This window comes from Corvus hawaiiensis, chromosome 2 (genome assembly GCF_020740725.1).
Source record: "Corvus hawaiiensis isolate bCorHaw1 chromosome 2, bCorHaw1.pri.cur, whole genome shotgun sequence".
In the NCBI taxonomy this organism is placed as follows: domain Eukaryota; kingdom Metazoa; phylum Chordata; class Aves; order Passeriformes; family Corvidae; genus Corvus; species Corvus hawaiiensis.
In genome coordinates this window covers 118,690,218-118,710,234 of record NC_063214.1, presented here as the reverse complement: position 1 = coordinate 118,710,234, position 20,017 = coordinate 118,690,218, and the positions used below count along the sequence as shown (strand labels likewise).

Below are 20,017 nucleotides of genomic sequence, written 5' to 3'. Positions count from 1 at the left end.
AGGTGAGGTGGAAAGTCGATCTAAATGGCTCAAAACAGAAAAGGGAAACAGCAGGATGCTTACTGTCCATGTGCTACACAGAGTGCACCTTGGTGGAAATAAAAGTAGAGAGATTTTAGCTGTATTCTGCAGCTGTCAGTGCTGAACCAGTGCTGGAATCTTTAAGAACTATTGACTTGGTAACTTGTAAAAACATTGTGATCAACACAGGGTAGCTGTGTATTTTCTGTCTCACTGGACCAGAAGCCAGTGGCTGCTGAGGGACCACTGATGCTAGTTCTGTTCAGGAAAGAATAGAATAGAATTCTATTTAAATTTATATTCTATTTATTTTATAATTCTCTTCTATATAGATGGAATGGAATGGAATAGAATAGAATAGAATAGAATAGGAATAGGAATAGAATAGAGTAGGTTGAAAGGGGCCTTAAAAATCATCCAGTTCCAACCCCTTGCCATGGGCAGAGATACTTTCCTGTAGACCAGGTTGCTCAGAGCCCCATCGAACCTGGCCTTGATCTCTTCCAGGGACGGGGCTTGCACAACTCAACACATGATACAGCTACATTCTTGTGAGGTTTGACTTAGTATCCTATCCTAATCTGTCCAACACTGTACAGTATCACAAAATAACATAAATAGTTTAGCAGCAGGTAAACTAACATCCCTCAAGGCATTTATCACTGGGAAAGCTGCTAATGGGCATGTTTTGATTAAGATTGCACTGGAAGTGGTGTTAGGCCTGAAGAGATTAAATATTTGAATCAGTGATTTGGAAGTAAATATAACTCCTCTGCTGATTAAGGTGTGTGACTTAAGCAGAATGGTAAACAAAGAGGCAAGAATGGCTGCAATGCAACGATCTTGACTTCTTGATAAGCTTGACTCACTTAAGGGAAAAGTATTAAAGCAGCTGACTGCCCAAATGCACTTTTAGGAATAAGGAATGAAGCCTCCAGAACAGGAGGCTGTATCCCAGCAGGAATGGATTCAGCAAAGGATTTGGCAGTGGAAGGATAAGCAGGTCAGCCTGAGCTCCCACAGTTACACCGTGGCCAAAAAAGGTTAATGGGATGCTTGGATTAACAGTGCACAAGCAGGGCAGGAGCAGGGTGATGTTAACTCCGAACATGGCATTAGTGGGATCAACACTGAAATGCTACATCAGGTTTTGGCATCAACTGCTCTAAAGAAAGGCTGGGAAGGTGCAAAAAAGGAGCCACAAATGATTGGATGGCAGCAGAAACTGCCACAAAGGGAGCCCTAAAGGGTTCAGTGCATTTAGTTTATACAAAAAAAAAAAGATTGGACAGAACTTTATTATGTCTTTGCTGTTGTTTTGAGGTATTTACCTTCTTGGGACTGGGAGAGGGAAAAGTACCAAGCTGCAAAGGGCTTTTACACCTGGTTAAATACACATGTAAACAAATGGTTGAAAATTGGGGTAGATATACAAATAATTTTACAGCAAATGACAAACTGGTGGGGAAAAACTATCAAAGGTAACCTTGCTCTCCTCTGATTTGATACCTTCAAATAAAGCCAGGAGAGCTGCCCAGAAGTGAGCTGACTCCCACAGAGAGGAACTGCTTGGCTGAAGGACTGGTGGGATTCCAGGGACCAGATTAGCAGATATGACCAGATATGATAGTGACATGTGCCAGCCTATCAGTGGTCAAACGTGCATGAATTAGGAACGGTTCATCATGAAAGGTTTTCATGTCAGGCCTGTGGACCGACTGAGGAAGTCAGACACTACTGAATTCTGGCTGTGAGGTTTGTAATGGTACCAAATAATTGGCAGGATTCCAAGCTCACCACTCTCAAGCCTGTTTGAGCTGTGCCAGGGACTCCAAGGAGCTCATCTCTCCAAACTGACAGACTGTCACTCTAATAACCATGACAAATCTGAGTGTAGTGCAGGGCCTGCAGTTTGGCTCCCTCGTGGGTAATGACAGCTCTGCCTCCTTGAGAACCTCCCTGGTGACCAAGCACCTTTTGCAGAGTGCATCACAGTCTAAAATCCCAAATTTTCTGTGCATCTGCTGCCAGTCATGTCCAAACCCACCTGGGGCAGACAGCTTGGGAAAAGGACTCTTTTTCCTCCTGACGTGGATGGTCAGAGTGCCCATCTGCCAGGCACAGTCACTGCTCCACCCAACCTGCAGCAGGTGGGGTTTTTCAGTGTCTCCTGCCCTTTGTAGAAGAGCTGAATATCCTGAGGTGAAACTGTGGATTTCACGAAGCTGTTCTGCTTCATACAGGAAAAAAGAGGAAGGTGGTATTCACATCCCTTCCCCAGCTGGCATCTAGTTGCATTTTCAAAGCAGAAAAACTGTGAGGGGAAAGACACACAAAACTTTCCCCACAGAATACTTAACAGCAGTGACTCAGGCCTTGTCCTGTCCCATCAGGCATGTTCAAAACCTTTCTCGAAACAGAGCAGTGACTGAATTTGAAATTTACTTTTTTCAGCTCTGGGATGAGTGCTCAGGGGCAGGGCTGTTGGGTGCTGTGGGATAGGTGCTGTGGGATAGGTGCTGCTTGCAGCTTTCAGTGAGAAAAACATGAGTTTGGGTCATGGCTGAATCATGTTTGGGTCATGTTTCCCTTTGGAAACAGCTTTCAGGTACTAAGTCCAAGCCAAATCCTCCAGGCATGAATCTTTCCCTGGCATTTGCTTCTGCCTAACTTTTCCTGGTGATGCCTGTGTCCCCCTTTCCCAGGTGCTTGACTCTATCCCTTGGCACTGCACAGGGAAGCTGAGCTAAAGAATTTCAGGAGATCGGTGCCATGGCTTATTTTCACGTTGCCCTGCGAATTGAGACCGCAGCCTTTTCATCAGACTGCGAGAATATTTTCTTCACCTCATCTGCTCACAACAGGTTTGCTGAAGGTTTTCCCCTTGGCTATCACTGCATGAGTGCTATCACTTGCTTTCCTGTGCCCAGACCCTGAGGCTACACTCTGGGAAGGTGCAGTTTAGGGAGATATGATGCCTAAAACCCATCTGTAGTTTCCAGTCATTAGTCTGAGCAATGCATACATGTCTGGTTATAACCAGGGCAGTATGATTTGAGGGGGACTGCACTGGAGGAATGCAGAAATATGCCCAAAATAGCCTCTGTGCTGAGCACCTTTTCCCTAAAGCCCTTGTCTTCTTCCAGCATGAAGAAAAAATTGCTCTTTCTTCCTTCATGGTAACTGAGGGAAGGTAAATTCGGTGCGAGCGTGCTCTGTTTACACCAACTGGAAGCAGTGAGTTCATATAAATTATGCCAAATCTCTGACAAAATAACTCTATTTGCTCGAGCAGGAAGCCTGGCAATGTTGTTTTCTTGCTCTCTCCTAGCACACCTTGGGATCAGCTGGCTACTGAGTGCTACTTAGATCCAGACTAATGAACCTCTGCTCTTGCAGAGCTGAGCTAAGCCATTGCACCTATGATTTGTTCTTCCCGGTGCTACACCTCTTCAGTTTGCTTGATCCAAAAAAAATATAACCCCCTGTACACCTACTGATTGCCATGAGTGCCACAGGGAGCAGCCACAGAAATGAACTGCAGCTAAACTGGTCAGAAAAAGGTTGATGTTGTGCCCTTGAATTTCTTGCCTGTGCATCTCGGGAGAGGGACATTCCAGTACCCAGATGTAAAAATACAGATAAAATCTGGTGAGAAATGAGCATGTGAAACCTCTTGTGTTATTCCTGGAAATGGCAGTTGAAGACAAATGTGGTTTAAGACACAGCTCAGATGGCATCCATCTCTGTAGCACTGGCCATGGCTGTTCCAAGTGAAGTGTCTGGAGCCCTCCCCACCTGACAGAGATGCTGAGATGGACCCAGAATCCCTCCCAAATCAAGGTCAATATTTAAGAAGGAAAGCCTGAATTTTCTTTCGTGGGTGCCCATTTCTCTCCAATTTCTCCAAGATTCTCACTCTTTTGAAAGAGAATCCACATGACTAGCTCAGATACCAATTTTCCAGGCAGCTAAAATTAGACATGAATCCCACCCATTACACAGAGTATACCTAACCTGAAAGGAATGACTGATTATGTTCTTCAATATTAAATAGATCTGAAGGCAGATCTGTTTAAACTGACTGATCGCATTCTTCTCAAATAGAATTATGTGAATGTTTCCAATATGGATAGGGAAGTATTAATGTCATGTACAGAAAGACATGACAAAATTCAGAGGGGTTATGACTGTTGTTCCAATAAATAGGGAAGGGAAGCAACAGGAAGGACCACAGCTGTGAAATCAAACCTTCTGGGGAGGGTAACTTTGAAGTCAGAACCGAAGCATTCTCAGGGTAGACAGTGTCTTTGAGCCATTAGAAGATTTTATGAAAAATATGTGAAATTATACTTTCCCCTCCCTTTTTTTTTATACCCTAAAAATCTATAATTTGGCCAAACTGCGTTATTTGGCAAGAGCTGCAAGAGCCACACCCCAGATTATGCCTTAGACAGTTACTCAAATGATGGTTATAAAATATGGGGGGGAAAAATTACGGCTCTCCTTATATTTTGGTCTCCAATATGATTTTACCTTTTTTGCACATTCTTTCCCTGCAAAACCCGAGAGAGAAAACTTCAGGTCTAGTGGCTGAAGTCGAGCAGGATCCAGGGAGTTTGGATCAGATACAACACAAACCCTGAGCTTCCATGGGGTCCTGTCTGGATGCCAGGCACCCACCAAAGCCACTCTGTCACTGCCCTCCACAGCAGACAGAGGAGAGAAAATACAATGTTCATGAGTTAAGGGCAGAGAGAAACCACTCACTAAATATCATATCCGTAAAACAGACTCATCTTGGGAATATTAATTGAATTTATTACCAACAAGATCAGAGCAGGATAACGAGAAGTAAAAACAGATCTTAAAAACCCATCCTCCCACCCCTCCCTCCTTCCCAGCTCTGCCTCCTCCCCCAGCGCTGCGGGGAGAGGGGAATGGGGGTTATGGTCAGTCCATCACACGCTGTTCCTGCCCCTCCTCAGGCAGGGGAGTCCTTCCCACGGGACAGGGTTCTCCACGAACTTCTCCAATACGAGTCCCTCCCACGGGAGACAGTTCTCCAGGAATTCCTCCAGCCCGAGTCCATCCCACGGGCAACAGTTCTCCACAAACTGCTGCAGTGTGGGTCACTCTTCCGCGGGGTGCAGTCTCTCAAGGCCAGGCTGCTCCAACCCCGGTCCCCCACGGGGTCACAAGTCCCACCAGGAAACCTGCTCCAGCCTGGGCTCCTCTCTCCACGGGTCCTCTCGGAGCTGCCTGGGGGCCGTGCCACGGCAGCGACCTCCATCTGATGCCTTTTCCTGGTCTTAAAATCAAGAGTCATACACGGTTAGAAGGGGAAAAGGGATTTTACCTTGGGATTTATTTTAAGGATCCTTAGGTGCACACGTCCAGGTCATGTGCATCGAGATGCACCCCGCCGAGTCTATCTCCCCAACATCGGGTATAACATTATGGGTTTTACTAATTAGCAGATCTATCAAAGATTCCCCAGTGAGAGGCTCGAGTGAGCCCCCCTCCCCAAGGAACCTTCCCCTGGATGGTTCTCTCTTGGTTTACAGAATGTGTTCTGGAGAGGACCTTGGGCTCTGGGGCACACTGATCCCTGGCTACCAAGCTTCTAAAATGTTGAGTCTCTCAGCTTGACAAACAAGTCCAAGAATGTAGGGGAAAAGCACTAGGAGTACAGAAGTTGTAAAAAGGTACAACAGGGGTATAAAAGAAAAGGCGAAAAATCTCCATGGCATCACATCGCACACTTCCTTCGTCCCACAGGTGAAGCCGGGCACGGCTGCCCCGCCCGGAGAGCTGGCGGGACACCGGGGAACATCACACGAACGCACGAATCACGGCAGAGACAGCACACTGGGACACATCCCCCAAACGCAGGGCCGCCGGGAGAGGCGGGGCCGCGGGAATCACCACGCGAACGCAGCGCAGAGAAGCGGAGCAGAACGTTTGGCTCAGCGCGTTAGAGCGCTGTGCTGGCAGCGGCTGCAGCGCGGGTTCGATCCCCGCCACCCGCGGCTTCACCGGCCGGTTCATCTCAGCAGCTCGGCCCTGCGGCCTCGCCGGGCAGCAGCGGCAGTGCTGGCCCGTGGCAGGGCGCGGTGCGGCTCCGGTCCGGGGTGCCCAGCCTCGGGGAGCGCACGAGCGCGGACCGGACCCTCCGTCGTGTCGTGCAGCTGCCGTGGTGCTCCTTGCTCCGTCCCGCCCAGCGCAAGACTCCGCGTACGGAGCTCCCCAAGCGGCGAACCCGCGGCCCCCCCCGGCACGGGGGCTCAGTAGAAGTAGTAGGATTAGAAGTAGTTAGTGAGCAAGGCAAGACTGCGAAGGAAAAATGAGTTTCTGCCGGAGGTGGAGGAAGAGAAGGAAAAAAAAGCCGATCATCTCCTGCTTCGGAAGCACACCTAACTGCGATACTGGGAGAAAAAAAATCTCCCTTTTCGTGAAAATTAATTATTCTCTTCCACTAAAGCGCTGAATTGTTTTCCCCTTCCCTGTTCTCTCCTTTCCTCTTGTCCCTTTTTCTCCAGTGGAGACTCACAGCTGCCAGAAAGCCAGGGGCTCAGAATCAAACCGTATTTTTTTTCTCAGTCTCACCTTTCAGCTGTTCAAACTTGTATTCTTTCCACTTTTATTTCCCTAAACCTACAGAAATAACTGGGGCAGGGACTAAGAAGACAGGAAACATACTCCAGAAGCGATCCAAACCAGTATGTGTTTTCAAATGGCAAAATGATGCTCTGTCCACAGCAAACTGTTGTTGGGGTTTAATTCCAGCAAATAATTGCATGAGCGTTTCACAGTGGGCAGTTTGGTTTTGCTCTCAGCTTGACTCTTTAGGAAGATTTATCCTGAAATATTTTCCAGAAAACTCCTTAAACTCTGCCCTGAGCAGCTTAAATTAACGGCAAACTGCAAATTACTAAAGCTGAGGTATGGTTTTAATGACAATTCCATCTAAAATATTTTGCCTTTTCCCGTTCTAACTTTCCCTTTCTCATCTATCTCCTCCACACTTCTCGCTGGGCTTTTCCCACATGTTGTATCCCAGCAGTGAAGTCCACAGTGGCCTTTGCATTTCCCGAGGCTGCAGCACTTCTGTAGAGGAACTCGTTCTCGCAGAGACACCAGAGCTGCCAGTGCTGCACTGAAATGCCTCCCGTGCCTCTGCTGTTCCTCTGCCCTCTCTTGCCGTTGGTGCATTTCCACTTTTCCCTGCCTTTCCCAGTGCATTTCTGCTTGCAGTGTTCTTTTTCCTTCCTGTGGGCTGCACCAGTCTACTGTCTGTAATGCTTATCCTGCTGTAAAGCCTGGAAGCTACTACTATTTCCTCATCTATTTTAGGAGTCAGATTTTTGTCCCTGCCTGCCTGTCCTCACCTTCACTTGTAACTTCCCTTTTTTTTTTTTGTCCTCGATTTTTTTTTAACACGGTTTTATATCTCTTTTTTTTTTTTTTTTTTTCCCTTCACACACAGTTGTGTTCTTGATCTCTTTTGTCTGCAGGGACCAGGGGATCACCTGTAAAGTTAATGGAAGAGTTAATGAGGGAATGTAGGAATGCAGGAGACGGCTATTTTTAGCGTGCTTCATCTTATGTAATCTTTTTTTTTTCTCCCCTGTGTGGTATCAAAATAGATACCAAAATACCAAATAGAACTCGGTTTCTGATAAACCTGTTTTATGTCTCAGTGTTTTACAAGAAGCCCCTGTAGATACTGATACTGCAGCCACCATGATAAAAATAAATGCTGTGGATCTGGTCATGTACACTTGCTCAGGAAAAACTCTCGTGGAAGGCAGCACCTTGGTACCACAAACTTGTTACGGACAGAGCTGAAACTTTGGTTTGTGCAGCAGATTTCAGTTTTTGTACATTTCAGTTTCGCTCCAGCCTTTATGTTGCTTTCCTTGCTTCTCTCTGAGCCTTTAGGAAGTTAAAACAGAGGATAGCAAACATCGTGCTGGGTCTGTGTCACACATTCACTAGGATCAGGGTATGGCTTCCTCTCTCTCTGTGTCTAGTTCCCCTTCAGAGTTAAAATAATGATGTTTTTAAGTATTTTGGTTTACGCTGTAAGTGCCTTAAACATATACATCAGTATTTCACAGCCCTTTTCATGTCCTGTATGGAGATGATGCAGCTTTCACAATGTTCTAAGTGTAAATACAAGAGACAAGCTTGAATAAATTTTGGGTGCTACAGACACATGCTCCAAATCAAGTTAGCTAAAACCCTGGGATCCTCACTGGAAGAATGTGTCATAATTTCTCTTTATTCCTAATATTACGAGGTAATTGTCTTTAAAATGTCTACTCAAACACAGTTTTAGCCTTCAGTGAGGACTTCTGGATGGGCCCATCCAAGTTTGGTGTGGTATTCTCCAGCAGGTAGCTATTTCTTCCCCAATAAATGAGTTATGAGTAAATAACTTCCTGCAACATCTAAGGACTGAATCCAAGACTGAGCTTAGAGAGTCTCCACACTATTCCTTGACAATGGGTTGCAGTGCATGATAAATTTTGCATGTTTCCAAGGGGGAATCTTTCCTCATGGAAGAGATTCCTACTGAGGGTTGTTATTAGCACATTCAGGAGAGACAATCACATGAGGAAATCCTTGAGCCAAGAACAGCTGTGGGCTGGGAGAGCATCGGGCAGACATTTGGTAGAAGCCAACCCTGTGCTTAAGCGCTTGTTTGCACATGTAGCATGCATCTCCCTCTTGTCAGGAGGGAGGATACTGCAGGGCAGGGACCCCATCTGACCTGGCACAGATGTTCTGTGCAGCAGTTCCCTCCCTGCAGCGCTGCGCTGCCTGTGGTAAACACCCCTCCACAGCTCTGCAGGGATAAAATACTTACTTGCCTCCCAGGGGCTTTGTGAAGCTTATCCCGTGTCTGTACAATGCTACATGAGTTCCAGCCACGGTGGGAAGCTCCCTGATTAGAAGATTCCGCTCAGATTATGAACTCCTGTATAAATGTTTGGTAGTTGCTTTGAATCCAGTTCTCAGATTCCTGCTATATTTTATCCCCTCTTTCTGCTGCTTCCAGAGGAATTGAGAGGGAGCCTCAGCACACACCTAAAACAGTCCCAGCAGGTATGGGAACGCTCAGATGGCTGGTGGGTTTTTCAGCATCTGGCTTCTTGGCAAACTGGTCAGGCAGAGCTTTCTGTCCCTAGGTAGCACAGGGAATAAATCTAACTCAAAGGCTAGACATGGATCAAGATTGAAGCCAGCAGTGCAGCACAGCCCCAATGCCATGTGAACACCACCCACTGCCTTTCATGTGCAGGACCTCAGTGTCAGCAGGGAGGTGTCAGAGGATGAACCAAGCTCTGCTCCATGGCGCCCAGCAACAGGACAAGAGGAATGGGCAGAAGCTGATGCCCAGGAAGTTCCACCTGAACATGAGGAAGAGCTTCTGTCCTGTGCAGTGACCGAGCACTGAACAGATTGTCCAGAGAGGCTGTGGAGTCTCCCTCACTGGAGATATTCCAGAACCATCTGGACACAATCCTGTGCCGTGTGCTCTGGGATGGCCCTGCTGGAGCAGGGAGGTGGGACCAGGTGATCCACTGTGGTCTCTTCCAGCCTGACCATTCCGCGATTTAGTGATTGTGTGACCTCGCTGAAATTCAGGTCTTTGCTGTGAGGAGTAAATGAATGGAGAATGTAACTCAGTGACAAGTTTTCTTTCTCTCCATTCCTGACTACAATGGCTTGCTCATAAATCGGTGGGTAGCAGTCCCAGGGCCAGAAGAGCCGTCTCGTCCTCGTGAAGGCGGGATGGCAAGAGGCGAGATTAGATGGTGCTTCTACTCTCCGTTTCCTCAGGGAATGCCTCCGGAAGCCCATCAGGAAGCCCATCCCTGCCCGGAGCGTGGGGACAGTGCTGGCAGCCCCTCTCATGATGTCCCGGCGAGCGACCTTCGGTGCCCCAGTCCCCGGGACAAGCATCTGCCGCGTGTTTCGGCAGAGCCACAGCCACGGCCACCGGCGGGTTGGGGACACGCTGCCCACCTTCCCCAGTGCCGAGGGGTGCCCCAACCCCGCCGCTCCCCCTATCCCCGGAGGGGTGGGCCGGGGCGGGGGCGGCCCCAGCTGCATCCCTGCCCGCCCGCCTCCCGCAGCCAGTCGGGGCGGAGAGGCGGCACTCGAGGGCTTCTCCGCCAGCAGCCGGGCGGGCAGCGGTGCACATGGCATGTCTGATGGCGGCTTTCTCCCTGGGCAGCGCTTTGGTAAGGAGCGCCCTGCCTTCCCTCCCTGGGGCCGCGGCGAGCGCCGGGCGGGGGGCGAGGTGCGGGGCTGGGGGATGGAGATGGAGATGGAGCGAGGGCTCCGCGGGGAGCTCCCGAGACGCTTCCCGAGGGAAAAGCAGGGTCGGAGGGTGCGTCCGGGGCTACGTCCCGCCGCGGGGTGCAGGATGGAGGATGAGGGATGCGAGATGCGGGGTGCAGGATGCGGGGTGAAGGATGCGAGTGTGCGAGCGGCCGGCGGCGCACGGCGGGACTTGACCGCTAGTTACCTCTGTCTGTAGCTAAGGCGGGGGGATTATCGCCGAGCATGCTCCCTGCGCCGCTGCGCCCCGCCGGCTTCCCAGCGGATTTGCGGAGGGACCGTAACCTTTGCATAACACCCGGGGCCGGCGGGGGACGGAGCGGGCAGAGCCCGCAGGACCCTCCTGCTGCTGCGACCGCGCGGGCGCTGCCGTCCCCGCCGGGCGCCGGGAGCGGCCCGGCTCCTCAGCGGCTCCATCAAACTACATGGGAAATACCCCAAACTGTCCAAAAGCAGCCGAGAGGTGAGCGCGGTGCTGCGGAGCGGCCGCTCGCGGTGCCCGGCGCGCAGGGCTCGGTGCGGGCACAGCTCGGCGTGCGGGGCTGGGCATCACTGCGGGGCGGCAGCGGAGAAGAGAGGGGGCCGCGGGTGTTGGGGCCTACGGAGGGGGTTCAGGTGTGTCTGTGCCTTACGCACGGCTTGGGTAAGTCCGTGGCTGTCGTAGCCACGTGGTTGCCCGGCTTTTTCCAAGCGAAGGTGATCCCAAGACCGGGAGGCGTTTGGAGCGTGCCAGGTGCTCCGGGGGGATCCTCACCCGTAGCAGGTGGTCCCTGGAGGAGGCAGGTGTGTGAACAGGCAGCTCGGTGCACAGAGTGACTGAAATTGTTTAATGTCCCGATAACAAAAGTCGTTGGCTTCATGCTTTCAGATAATTGAGTAGTCAGAGGCAAGGATCTTGTCCAAAGGGTATTTCTTTTTGAATCGATCTAAACTGGAGAAGCTCTGACTGTCACCTGAATAATCAAGGTGACCTGCTCATTGAGAGTTAGAGTTTGGATATTCCCTCCGATGTGTGAAGGTGCTCAGTGGTTCCTCGGAACAAAACAGATTATGAGTGCCATAGTAAGCCTTGGAAACATTCAGGGAAGAATATTGTTAACTCACCTTCTCTTAGGTTTTAGGGAAGTTCCCCTGCCTTAATTGTTGAGTTCTAAGATGTTTCACATTACTCTTGTTATGTTCAAATTACATACCATGGCAGTCAACTATTTAAGAATTTGACAGTAAGTGTTACTGGATACCAGACCTCTAAGTAAGTTGAGAGCACGATTAAAATCTCTTCCCTGAGAAAATGTGGTGAGCAGAGCTGCTTTTTTTCCCAGAACTTGGGGCTTGTGCACGAAGAATGTGAAGACACCAGCTATGGAGTGGTTATGCAGGAGTACTTTTTTTTCATCAGTGATTATGTAGGACTGTGGTTTTCTTTAATGTTTTTGCCAGCATTCATGACAAATGACTGATCTGAGCTGTGCTGCTGTTACAGCAAAGATAGGAAGACCAGGAACCATGAGAGAGAGGATGGAAGTGGCACAGGGAAGAGGGGGCAATGTCACTTCTTATCTGAATTGGACAAATGGAGGGAAACAGTGGCAGGACCCGCAGCTCTGTTTGCATTCATGCATTGAAAAGTAGTGCAGCACATCTGCTTTCCAAGAGATAACTTTGTATATCCTTGGGCAGATGTGTTAGCATGGAAAGCCTGGCACTTAAGCCATCTACAGAAGTCCTTTCCTATACGAATCTGCATTAAAAATACAAAATTTCCTAATAGACAACTGTGCAGATGTTCAGCTCTGCTTATGACATCTACCAAACAGATGACAGCCAACAGCCTCTGAACTGTTCAAAATTCTGTTTAGCTGAAGAAAATTCATTACTGTTTTTTCTTTTGAGCTTACACACATCCTGTTCATATTGGTGCAAGGCACTTGTGCTGGTAAAAGGAGTGGAAAAAAATCCAGATTTTGTATGCATAATTTAAAAAAAGAAGAGGAAGGCTGTTGTCATGGTCAGGGGAGAAGGGGAAGGAGATGTAGTCCAAAAAGTGCCAAGTGGAATTGCACCGAATGCTGTGATAGGCAAATATAGCAAGAGGTATGGCTGTGAGCACAGAACTTTGACCTTACAGTGTCAGTGGTGCAAGAACTGGAGCAGGGTTTGTATGTTTATGTAGCTGATAAGATTGCCATTAGTTACCACTATTGAGCATGGAAAGAACTCAAGAATTTTGGGTGCAAAGCATTGTGCTTTCCTAAAAGACCTCCAGAAAAACCTTTTTTTTACTTTTACTGTTGTCCCAGGTTGCAAAGTCTCCAGAACAGTCAGTGCAAAAGAAAGGGAGGCAGGAAACAGTATATTTCAAAATTCTCAGAAATATCATTTCACCTTTACAGAAGCATAGGCTGATCCAGAGGAACGAGAGCTTTTGGACATTTTGAGTGGCTGTCTTTTGAAATGTCTGCACAAGTAATTGTTCAGCCAGCTCCCTTCCCCCTTCAGCTCTGTCCCCAGCTCTGGAATCAGAGTAACGAGAACCAAATTCCTTAAGTGCATGAGAAACCAAATACAATGGGGACTAAACTTATAAATGTATTAATCTGGTGCAAGATCTGAAAGGAAAACTAGTGCTAAAGGGACTGTATGTGCTGCAAGAGCTCTTTAACCTCTTCTGTCAAGGCAGAATGAACAGAAGATTGCTTTATTTTACTCCTCTTCCACCTTTCAGCACATTACGGTGCCAGATTCTTGCATTGTCTACAGAATAATTCCTCTGATGCAGAAGGCTTTGCAACATGTTCCTAAACAAAAGTCTGTGAACTTTTCTGCACTTCCCCTGCAGGGTGGCAGCAGTTCTGGTTGCACCATGGCCGAGCCAAAGTCCGTGTGTGTTTCAGTGGACGAGGTGGTCTCCAATGGCACAGACACCCAGGACATTCGACTCATGAATGGACACCTAAAAAAAGTGGACAATGCTCTGACAGAAGCTCACAGGTTCTCCTACCTGCCCCGTAGGCCAGCTGTGAACATCGAGTTTAAAGAACTGTCCTACTCTATCCAGGAAGGGCCGTGGTGGAGAAAGAAAGGTGAGGAAAACAAGGTTTCATCCACGAGAAGCTGTAGATGCAGTAGTTCATACAACTGCTTATTTCTGCCTCCCAATTCTTAAGTATTTGATGTAAATATAGTATTGCTGTGCTGCCAAATATCTGTCCTGTGATCCTGCCTGTCTACAATTTATTGTTGAGGGTGGGTAGAGCATGCAGGAGTTTAAAGATGGGGGTGGGGGAAATGAGGAGGCTTTGTTTTTTACTCCTGCAGTTGGCTGTTTTGTGAAATGGTTGTTTTTTCAGTACTCTTTCAGAACAGCGAGTATCTCAGAATTTCAGAAGGCATTAGACACCAGGATAAAAAATTCTTTTCTTTAAAGGCTATGTTTGGAAAGAAGTGCTGTGAGCTACAGGTCTCTCTGCAGCTTGGATGGGTCTCTCTAAGCTTCTAATTTCTTTGATGAAATTACTGGCTCTTGCCAGTGGTGTGGTTTAGTCATCCTGTGGTTTAGTCAAGGACCAGGATGCTCTTTGGGTAGCTCCTTTGCTGATACACACTGCAAAGAGTTTGCAGCCTGCAACACAGGCCATACCAAAAGGTATTGGGCACTTCTTAAGGAAAGAGAAGTGTTGGGAGTAAGAACTCTCAACTCTCTTTTTTATATATTCTTGGCTGATTCCAGTTCTGAAAGGTGGCTCTGTCCTTTCTCCTCTGCTTGGCAACCATTCCTTTAATACCTTCATTTGCTTTGTGTAACCGTGTGTTTCCTAGAGAGTTTTGGGGGGTTTTTTGGGTGTGTGTGACTAGTCCTCTCTGAAAGGAAAACTAGGTCGTGCAGTAAATTCCTGCCAGCGAAAAGAAGTATGCCCAAGGGAAAATATTGAAATCTTCAGGAGGATTCTGTGTACTAAATGATATAATTGCTCTTCCTTGAGGAATTCTCTCTCAGTAATGTAAATTTGTATGGTTGTGTGCTTTAGATCTTTTATGAGATAAGGCCCTGCCAGTGCAGCGCTCACCTGAGCCGTACTTGATACCTGCACTGGCTCTGAAACTGTAAGTCCACTGGCTTAAAGGTTCCACTTGAAATTGTTTCACCAAGTAGTTGGCTGCTGTCTGTAAATTGTGTTATTATCACAACACCAAGGCTTCAGTAGTCTAAAAATGTGTGGTATGAAAAGAACTGGAGCTGTTGCCATGAAAGTGCTACTGTATGTGGACAGGCTGTGCATACAATTGAAAGATCTGCAGATTTCATGCTTTAATGGGCTTTTCAACATCACAACTGAATGTGGACACACTGGCCTTCTTTTAATTATTTGCTAGAATTGCATGGAGCCACATTGTCCATAGGAGAACAACTTGGTTTGGCAGCAACTTTGGTACATTCAAAATTATTCTTTATCTTACCAGAACAAACACAAAACATTGAAGGTTTTTTGTCCTCCAAGAAATGGAGCTATGCCAAAATGTCTCATTTAAGATTTAGAAGCTTGAGATTTCTAACTGGATCTCTTTCTCACTGGCCAGAAGTGATTGAGGGGTTCTATACCAAAAACCTCTGTTCACATTTACTGACGTGCTTGGGTGACTTGGCTTGAACAAAACAATGTCCTGGCAAAAATGTCCTGCAGCTGAAAATGACCTGTGGAGGGATTTAGCTCTGGGGTATGGCTATGACTGGCTGTGACATTTGGATTTGAACGAGGAGATTGAACTTTCCTGGCTGCCTGTTTGCAGGGGTTCAGATCCTCCTCACCTGGTCCCACACCTTGTGTCATTCCTGGGACCACCAAGGACAGCCTTGGAGTGGCTGAGCTGCTGTCTGCCAGCAGCACTTGGCTCTCTTCTGCTTGCCAAGGACCTAAAACAGACCTGGGAGGTCTGCACTCAGTGCCAAGTGAGTGTGAGCCAAAGAGTGCTCTCACAGTCAGGAAGGTGAATCACACCCTGTGATTGAGGCCATGGCCAGCTGGAGGCAAGTCATTATCCTTCTCTTCATCACTAAGAGCACAGCTGGAATATTAGATCAGTTTTGGGTGCCTCATACCAACAGAGATACTAGGAAGCTGGAAAGGGTCTGACAAAGGGATAAAAAATTGTTCAAGGGACCTACAAAGAGCAGCTGAGGAGTCTGGGCTCGTTCAGTGTAGTGAGGGGGAAGCTGGGGGATGGTCTCACTCTGGCATACAGCTGCCTAGAGGGTAGTTACCCTCTAGTAGAGGAGCCGAACTCCTGCCAGTGGTGCCAGATGATACCTAACGAGAGCCCATGGCCACACACTGCAGTTTGGGTGGCTTATGGTGGACCCCAGGAAATAAATACCTGTTCCCCAGGTGCAGCTCTGGGATGTGTCACCCAGGGACAGTGGGGCTTTCTGCATGACCAGGGAGTGTGGGAGATCTGGCTGAGCAGCTGATCTGATCTGGAGTTGGTGATTGTCTTGCTTTGAGTGGAAGGCTGGCCCAGGTGACCTCTGAAGGTCTTTTGCTTCAGTGTTTCAGTGAGTTGCTGGTCAGATTACGGAAACCAAACTTTCCTCACAGCCACATTCCCTGCCCCAGAGACTGGCTCAATATATTGGTTTTAACAGAAAAGATTTTCCATTAGAGAAATGAAAAACCAAATAGCCTGAATAGTCTCCAATGAAGGCAGGAACCAAACAGTTCAGATTCTTTGAATGTTTTAGCGGTTCTGCAAGTAGAATTTCATTTTGTGTGTAATTTGGGGTATCTCTGTTTAAACCTGATGGATTTGTAGCTGAGTGCATTACATGTAAAACTATTCTGACTGCCTTATACTGGTTTCTGCTCCAGTGGGAAACTGGGACTTTGCAGTGCCCAAGAGAAGGGCAATGTTGTGCCTCCAAACACTGGTGGTGGCTGCAGTTCAGCACTCCTTGTGGATACCCTGTGCTAAAAGTCTCTTTCATTGCTGTAATATGAAATATTTGAATTCACTTTTTATGAGAAGAGTAGCAGAAAACATGCTGGGGAAAAAAAAGAAAGGAGATGTCTCTCAGTTCACGTTGTTCTTGGGTGCTGGTTGTGGTAAGAAGCGATAAGGGATGCTGTTTCAAAAATATGCCTTTTAAATTAATGGTGTTTCTATTCTGAAATGGAGCTTGAAAAAGAAAATCTACTATTTCTACATCATTCTCTACGACTGTAATGAATTAGTTAAAACCTTTCAAGACTGTTGGATCACAAAGGCAGAAAGTATAGTTTCCTTGCAAAGACAATTTGTGCCAGCATGTTGGAGAGGAATTCAACTGAAGAGCAATTCCCTTCAGTTAAAATGGCATTGCAAAGTAATGTTAAGGTTAGGTTGTAAATTAGCAGAAGGAGGAATAATTAGTAGTGCTGCCATTGTGTTCTGTACTTAGCTTGATTGTTCAGACAATGCAACTCATGGTATGTCATGTCTTTTACTTTTCATTAAAAGCCCAAAGAAAGGTGAATTTGTATTGCTTGTCAACAACAAAGAAGCTAAATAAGACATAGTAGACTTCAAATTGGAATTTTTCATTGATTTTTGTCTCAGCCTTGAACTGCCTAATTAAACTATTAAATATAATTTTCTCTTTAAATATAAGGAGGGGCATTTTGATTCTAAGTTTTATATGATAAATGCTTCTCTCCTTATGAGGCTTTATCAAATTTGTAGCAGAGATTGGTGTGACTCTGGATCTGATTAATTCCTGGTGTAATTTCCCCTGAGGTCAGTGGGATTAACAGGGAATGAATATGGCAGGTCAGTCCTTGATCAAAGCAGCTGTATCTGACCCATTCCATTCCGTGGGAGTTGTTGCCAAAATGGGAATTTTGAAGAGGTTAAAGAGATACAAGTTTCAGAAGGTCTCAGTCGACTTTGGCCTTTTCCCCATAAAGCTTCTAGGGAATTGGTCAACAGGTAGAAACAACTGTTCCTTCAGTTTTGAAGTAAGGAGATTTTTGAGTGACTTGTGAGGTTAAGGATCTTCCAGAACTGAAAATGTGTCTCGGTCTTTGAATCCAGTCTATGTTTGAGCATGGCCTGGGGGTTTTCTGTGGGTCAGCGAGGTTCAAGATTTCAGAAAGCCCCGGGACTCCTGGAGGAACTGTTGTGAGGTTAACATGGACTGGCAAAGCTGGAAAAAGGGAACTTCAGCACGCATAGAAATAATAGGGCTGCTTAGCCCCAGGATAGTTCCCCTTTCTTTTAGGATGAAGGACCCAGCTAGCTTGGAGGGAAAGAGAAAGAGGAGAGTCCTGTGTTAGATCCAGCGTGGATCCTTAAATGTAAAAAAGCAAGATCTGCAGAGCTTAGAACAGAGCGTGGCCGAAGTTTCACTGCCTTGTTACAAAGCCATTTATCTAAGGTTAGAGAAAGAGATGAAAGTGGGTCTTATCTTGGCTTCTGAGCTGTGTGTTTAAACTGCAGTTTGAAATGTAAATCACAGAAACACAGAGATTGGTTTTACCAGTTCATAGAAAGATTATAGATGTGTAGGTTTTCGTACTAGGACTGCCTGAAAACTGTTTGCAAGAGGATTTGTTAGAAAAGTCAGTGCCTCAGGATTCTGCCATTTCTGTTAAAAGCACCATGAAATAATCTGAATTGTGGTTTGGGGATGAATTATGTATAGTCTCCTATACAAAGGGGGCATGAAAAGTGCTTTGGAGCTTTCTGTCTAGGTCAAAGTCATTCAGCTTTACTTTATAAAGATATATATACATTCTATATATCCATGAAAAGACATTAGCTCTATTCTTTCTAGGTGGCTTTGCTATAATATAGGATGGAAATAGAAATATTCTGCCTATTTGATGGAGTGCATCCAGCAAGAAAGCAGTGATAAATTTGCTTTCAAAACACAACAACTCAGGGATTGCTTTTGCTTTTTTTTTTTTCTTTCCTCTCACACTTCTCAGTATTCATGGTTAATTAGGCAGCGTTTTAGTTGGAAATTTCTCCGTTGTTATTTTTAGGACTGTAATGAGTCATTTGTGCTGCGTTCGAGTGTGAGTTCTGGTAGGATTTGGTCTCTAGTAACCTCTGAGGGAACGTGCTCCGGCCGGGCAGAATGCAGCCGGGGATTTTCGTGGAGTGGCTTAGGAGCAGTACAGAAATTCATGCTCAGCAGAAAACGCGGTATTTCTTGCTATTTTGGGTTTGTTCTGATGGCTCAGACATTTGGAAACAAACCGGAGAGGTGCTGTCTTTGCTGTCAAGGTTGTTGCTCCGCAGCTTTGAGCGGCAGCAGCGGGAGGAGAGGAAGGACCGGGCTCATTCCGGGGGGCTCCGAGGTGTCCGATGGGGAACATGGAGTCTTTGGCAGGTTCTTTGGTATTCATGAAAGGCGAAAAGTGGCCGTCACAGCCCGAGATAGTGTCATCAGAACAGCGCGATCTCTGCCTTCCAGCTCCGAGGGCTGTATATTATGTTAATACCGTTCTCTGCATAAGATGGAAACTTCAGCCGCTGTCAAACCATCAGCAGAGATTTAAACAGGCTGGGCTTTGCTCATTTGCCTCGGTGCTGTCTTAGGAATTAGTTCTGGTACACACGCTCGCACCGACCCGTTTCCTTTATTTAGTTGGGCGCCCTTTCTTTCTTCCTTTTTTTTTTTTTTGCAGCATCCTTTCTATGACTTCATTTAAAAGATCCCCCCCCTCCCCCTTCTCCCATCCCTTCCAGAGACATCCAGATGAAACAGAGGAGGGGAGGATTTGGCCTGAACGCTGTGCTGATCCGTGCTGGGAGCCGGGGCAGGTGCAGTGCGGTGGAGGTGCCGCATGCCCGCCCGGCGCGGTTACTCGCGGCCGATGCACTGCAGTAACCCGGCGGGATGCGCTCCTGCCTGGTTGGCTGCTCCAGGCTCTGTTGCTAAGATGGGAAGGAGGGAGGGAAAGATGCCGAGCAGGAATGAGCAAAACCCACTTTCCGAGAGTTTGCTTTTTTTTTTTTTTTTTTTTTTTTTTCCCCCCCCCCCTTCGCCTCTCTCTGACAGATGGGTTGTATTGTTCTCGACCATTTTTTGCCTGCTTTGTCTGAGAGCGTGTTTTCATCTCGGAGAGGAGGATGTGTGCAAATTAAGATCCATATGTTAGGAAGAATAAACAAGTTAGGCCGGTTGCAACCAACTGCGATGCTGGTAAAAGGTTCTTTTTAGGCAAATATGGTAAAAGGTTCTTTTTAGGCAAATACTGTGTAGATTCGTTGGCAGCAGCTTAAGATGTTGGCAAAATCAATAAAAATGAGACATGATTTTTTAGCAGAGGGCTTCTGAGCACATGTTTTAACCTTGATAAAATCCGTGCAGTTTTTCTTTCAACACTTCGGCTGTGTCAAGATGGTAAAAATATACTGAGTAGTCACTGTTTCTGGAATAGTTCACAGTGTTTCATTAAGTGATAAATAACTCCCAGTGTCCTTTTGCATGTGTTCCATAAAACAGAGGTTATTGGGTACAGGTCTTGGTCAGCCCCTTTGTCTGATCCTTCTACTGTTTTCCAGCTGAGTATGACCTTGCTTCAGCATTACTTGTTTTTCTTCAAGCAGATCCCATTGTTACTGTGGGTTTGGTTTTGTTGGGGTTTGATTTTTGTTT

The 20,017-nt window shown here is 46.9% G+C and overlaps 1 protein-coding gene and 1 long non-coding RNA gene across 4 annotated transcripts in view; one reads left to right on the top strand and one right to left on the bottom strand.

The window, feature by feature from the left end:
• Window positions 1-7,475: 7,475 nt before the first annotated feature.
• On the bottom strand, window positions 7,476-9,457 carry LOC125319337. Its single transcript, XR_007200670.1, has 2 exons — window positions 8,897-9,457; window positions 7,476-7,553 (listed from the first exon to the last, which is right to left on the bottom strand). It is a non-coding gene; the product is annotated as an uncharacterized LOC125319337 (long non-coding RNA).
• Window positions 9,458-10,161: 704 nt separating this feature from the next.
• The window catches only part of ABCG1 (ATP binding cassette subfamily G member 1), a 52,821-nt gene continuing 42,965 nt past the window's right edge, over window positions 10,162-20,017 (top strand). Inside the window, exons 1-2 of one of the 3 annotated variants that reach the window (XM_048290436.1) lie at window positions 10,172-10,277; window positions 13,217-13,460. In XM_048290436.1, coding sequence (XP_048146393.1) covers window positions 10,236-10,277; window positions 13,217-13,460 — 286 coding nt within the window. In that variant the 5' untranslated portion in view covers window positions 10,172-10,235. Of the gene's footprint in view, window positions 10,278-10,648; window positions 10,841-13,216; window positions 13,461-20,017 lie in introns of those variants that run through there. The other 2 variants (XM_048290437.1, XM_048290439.1) reach the window with 2 other exon arrangements.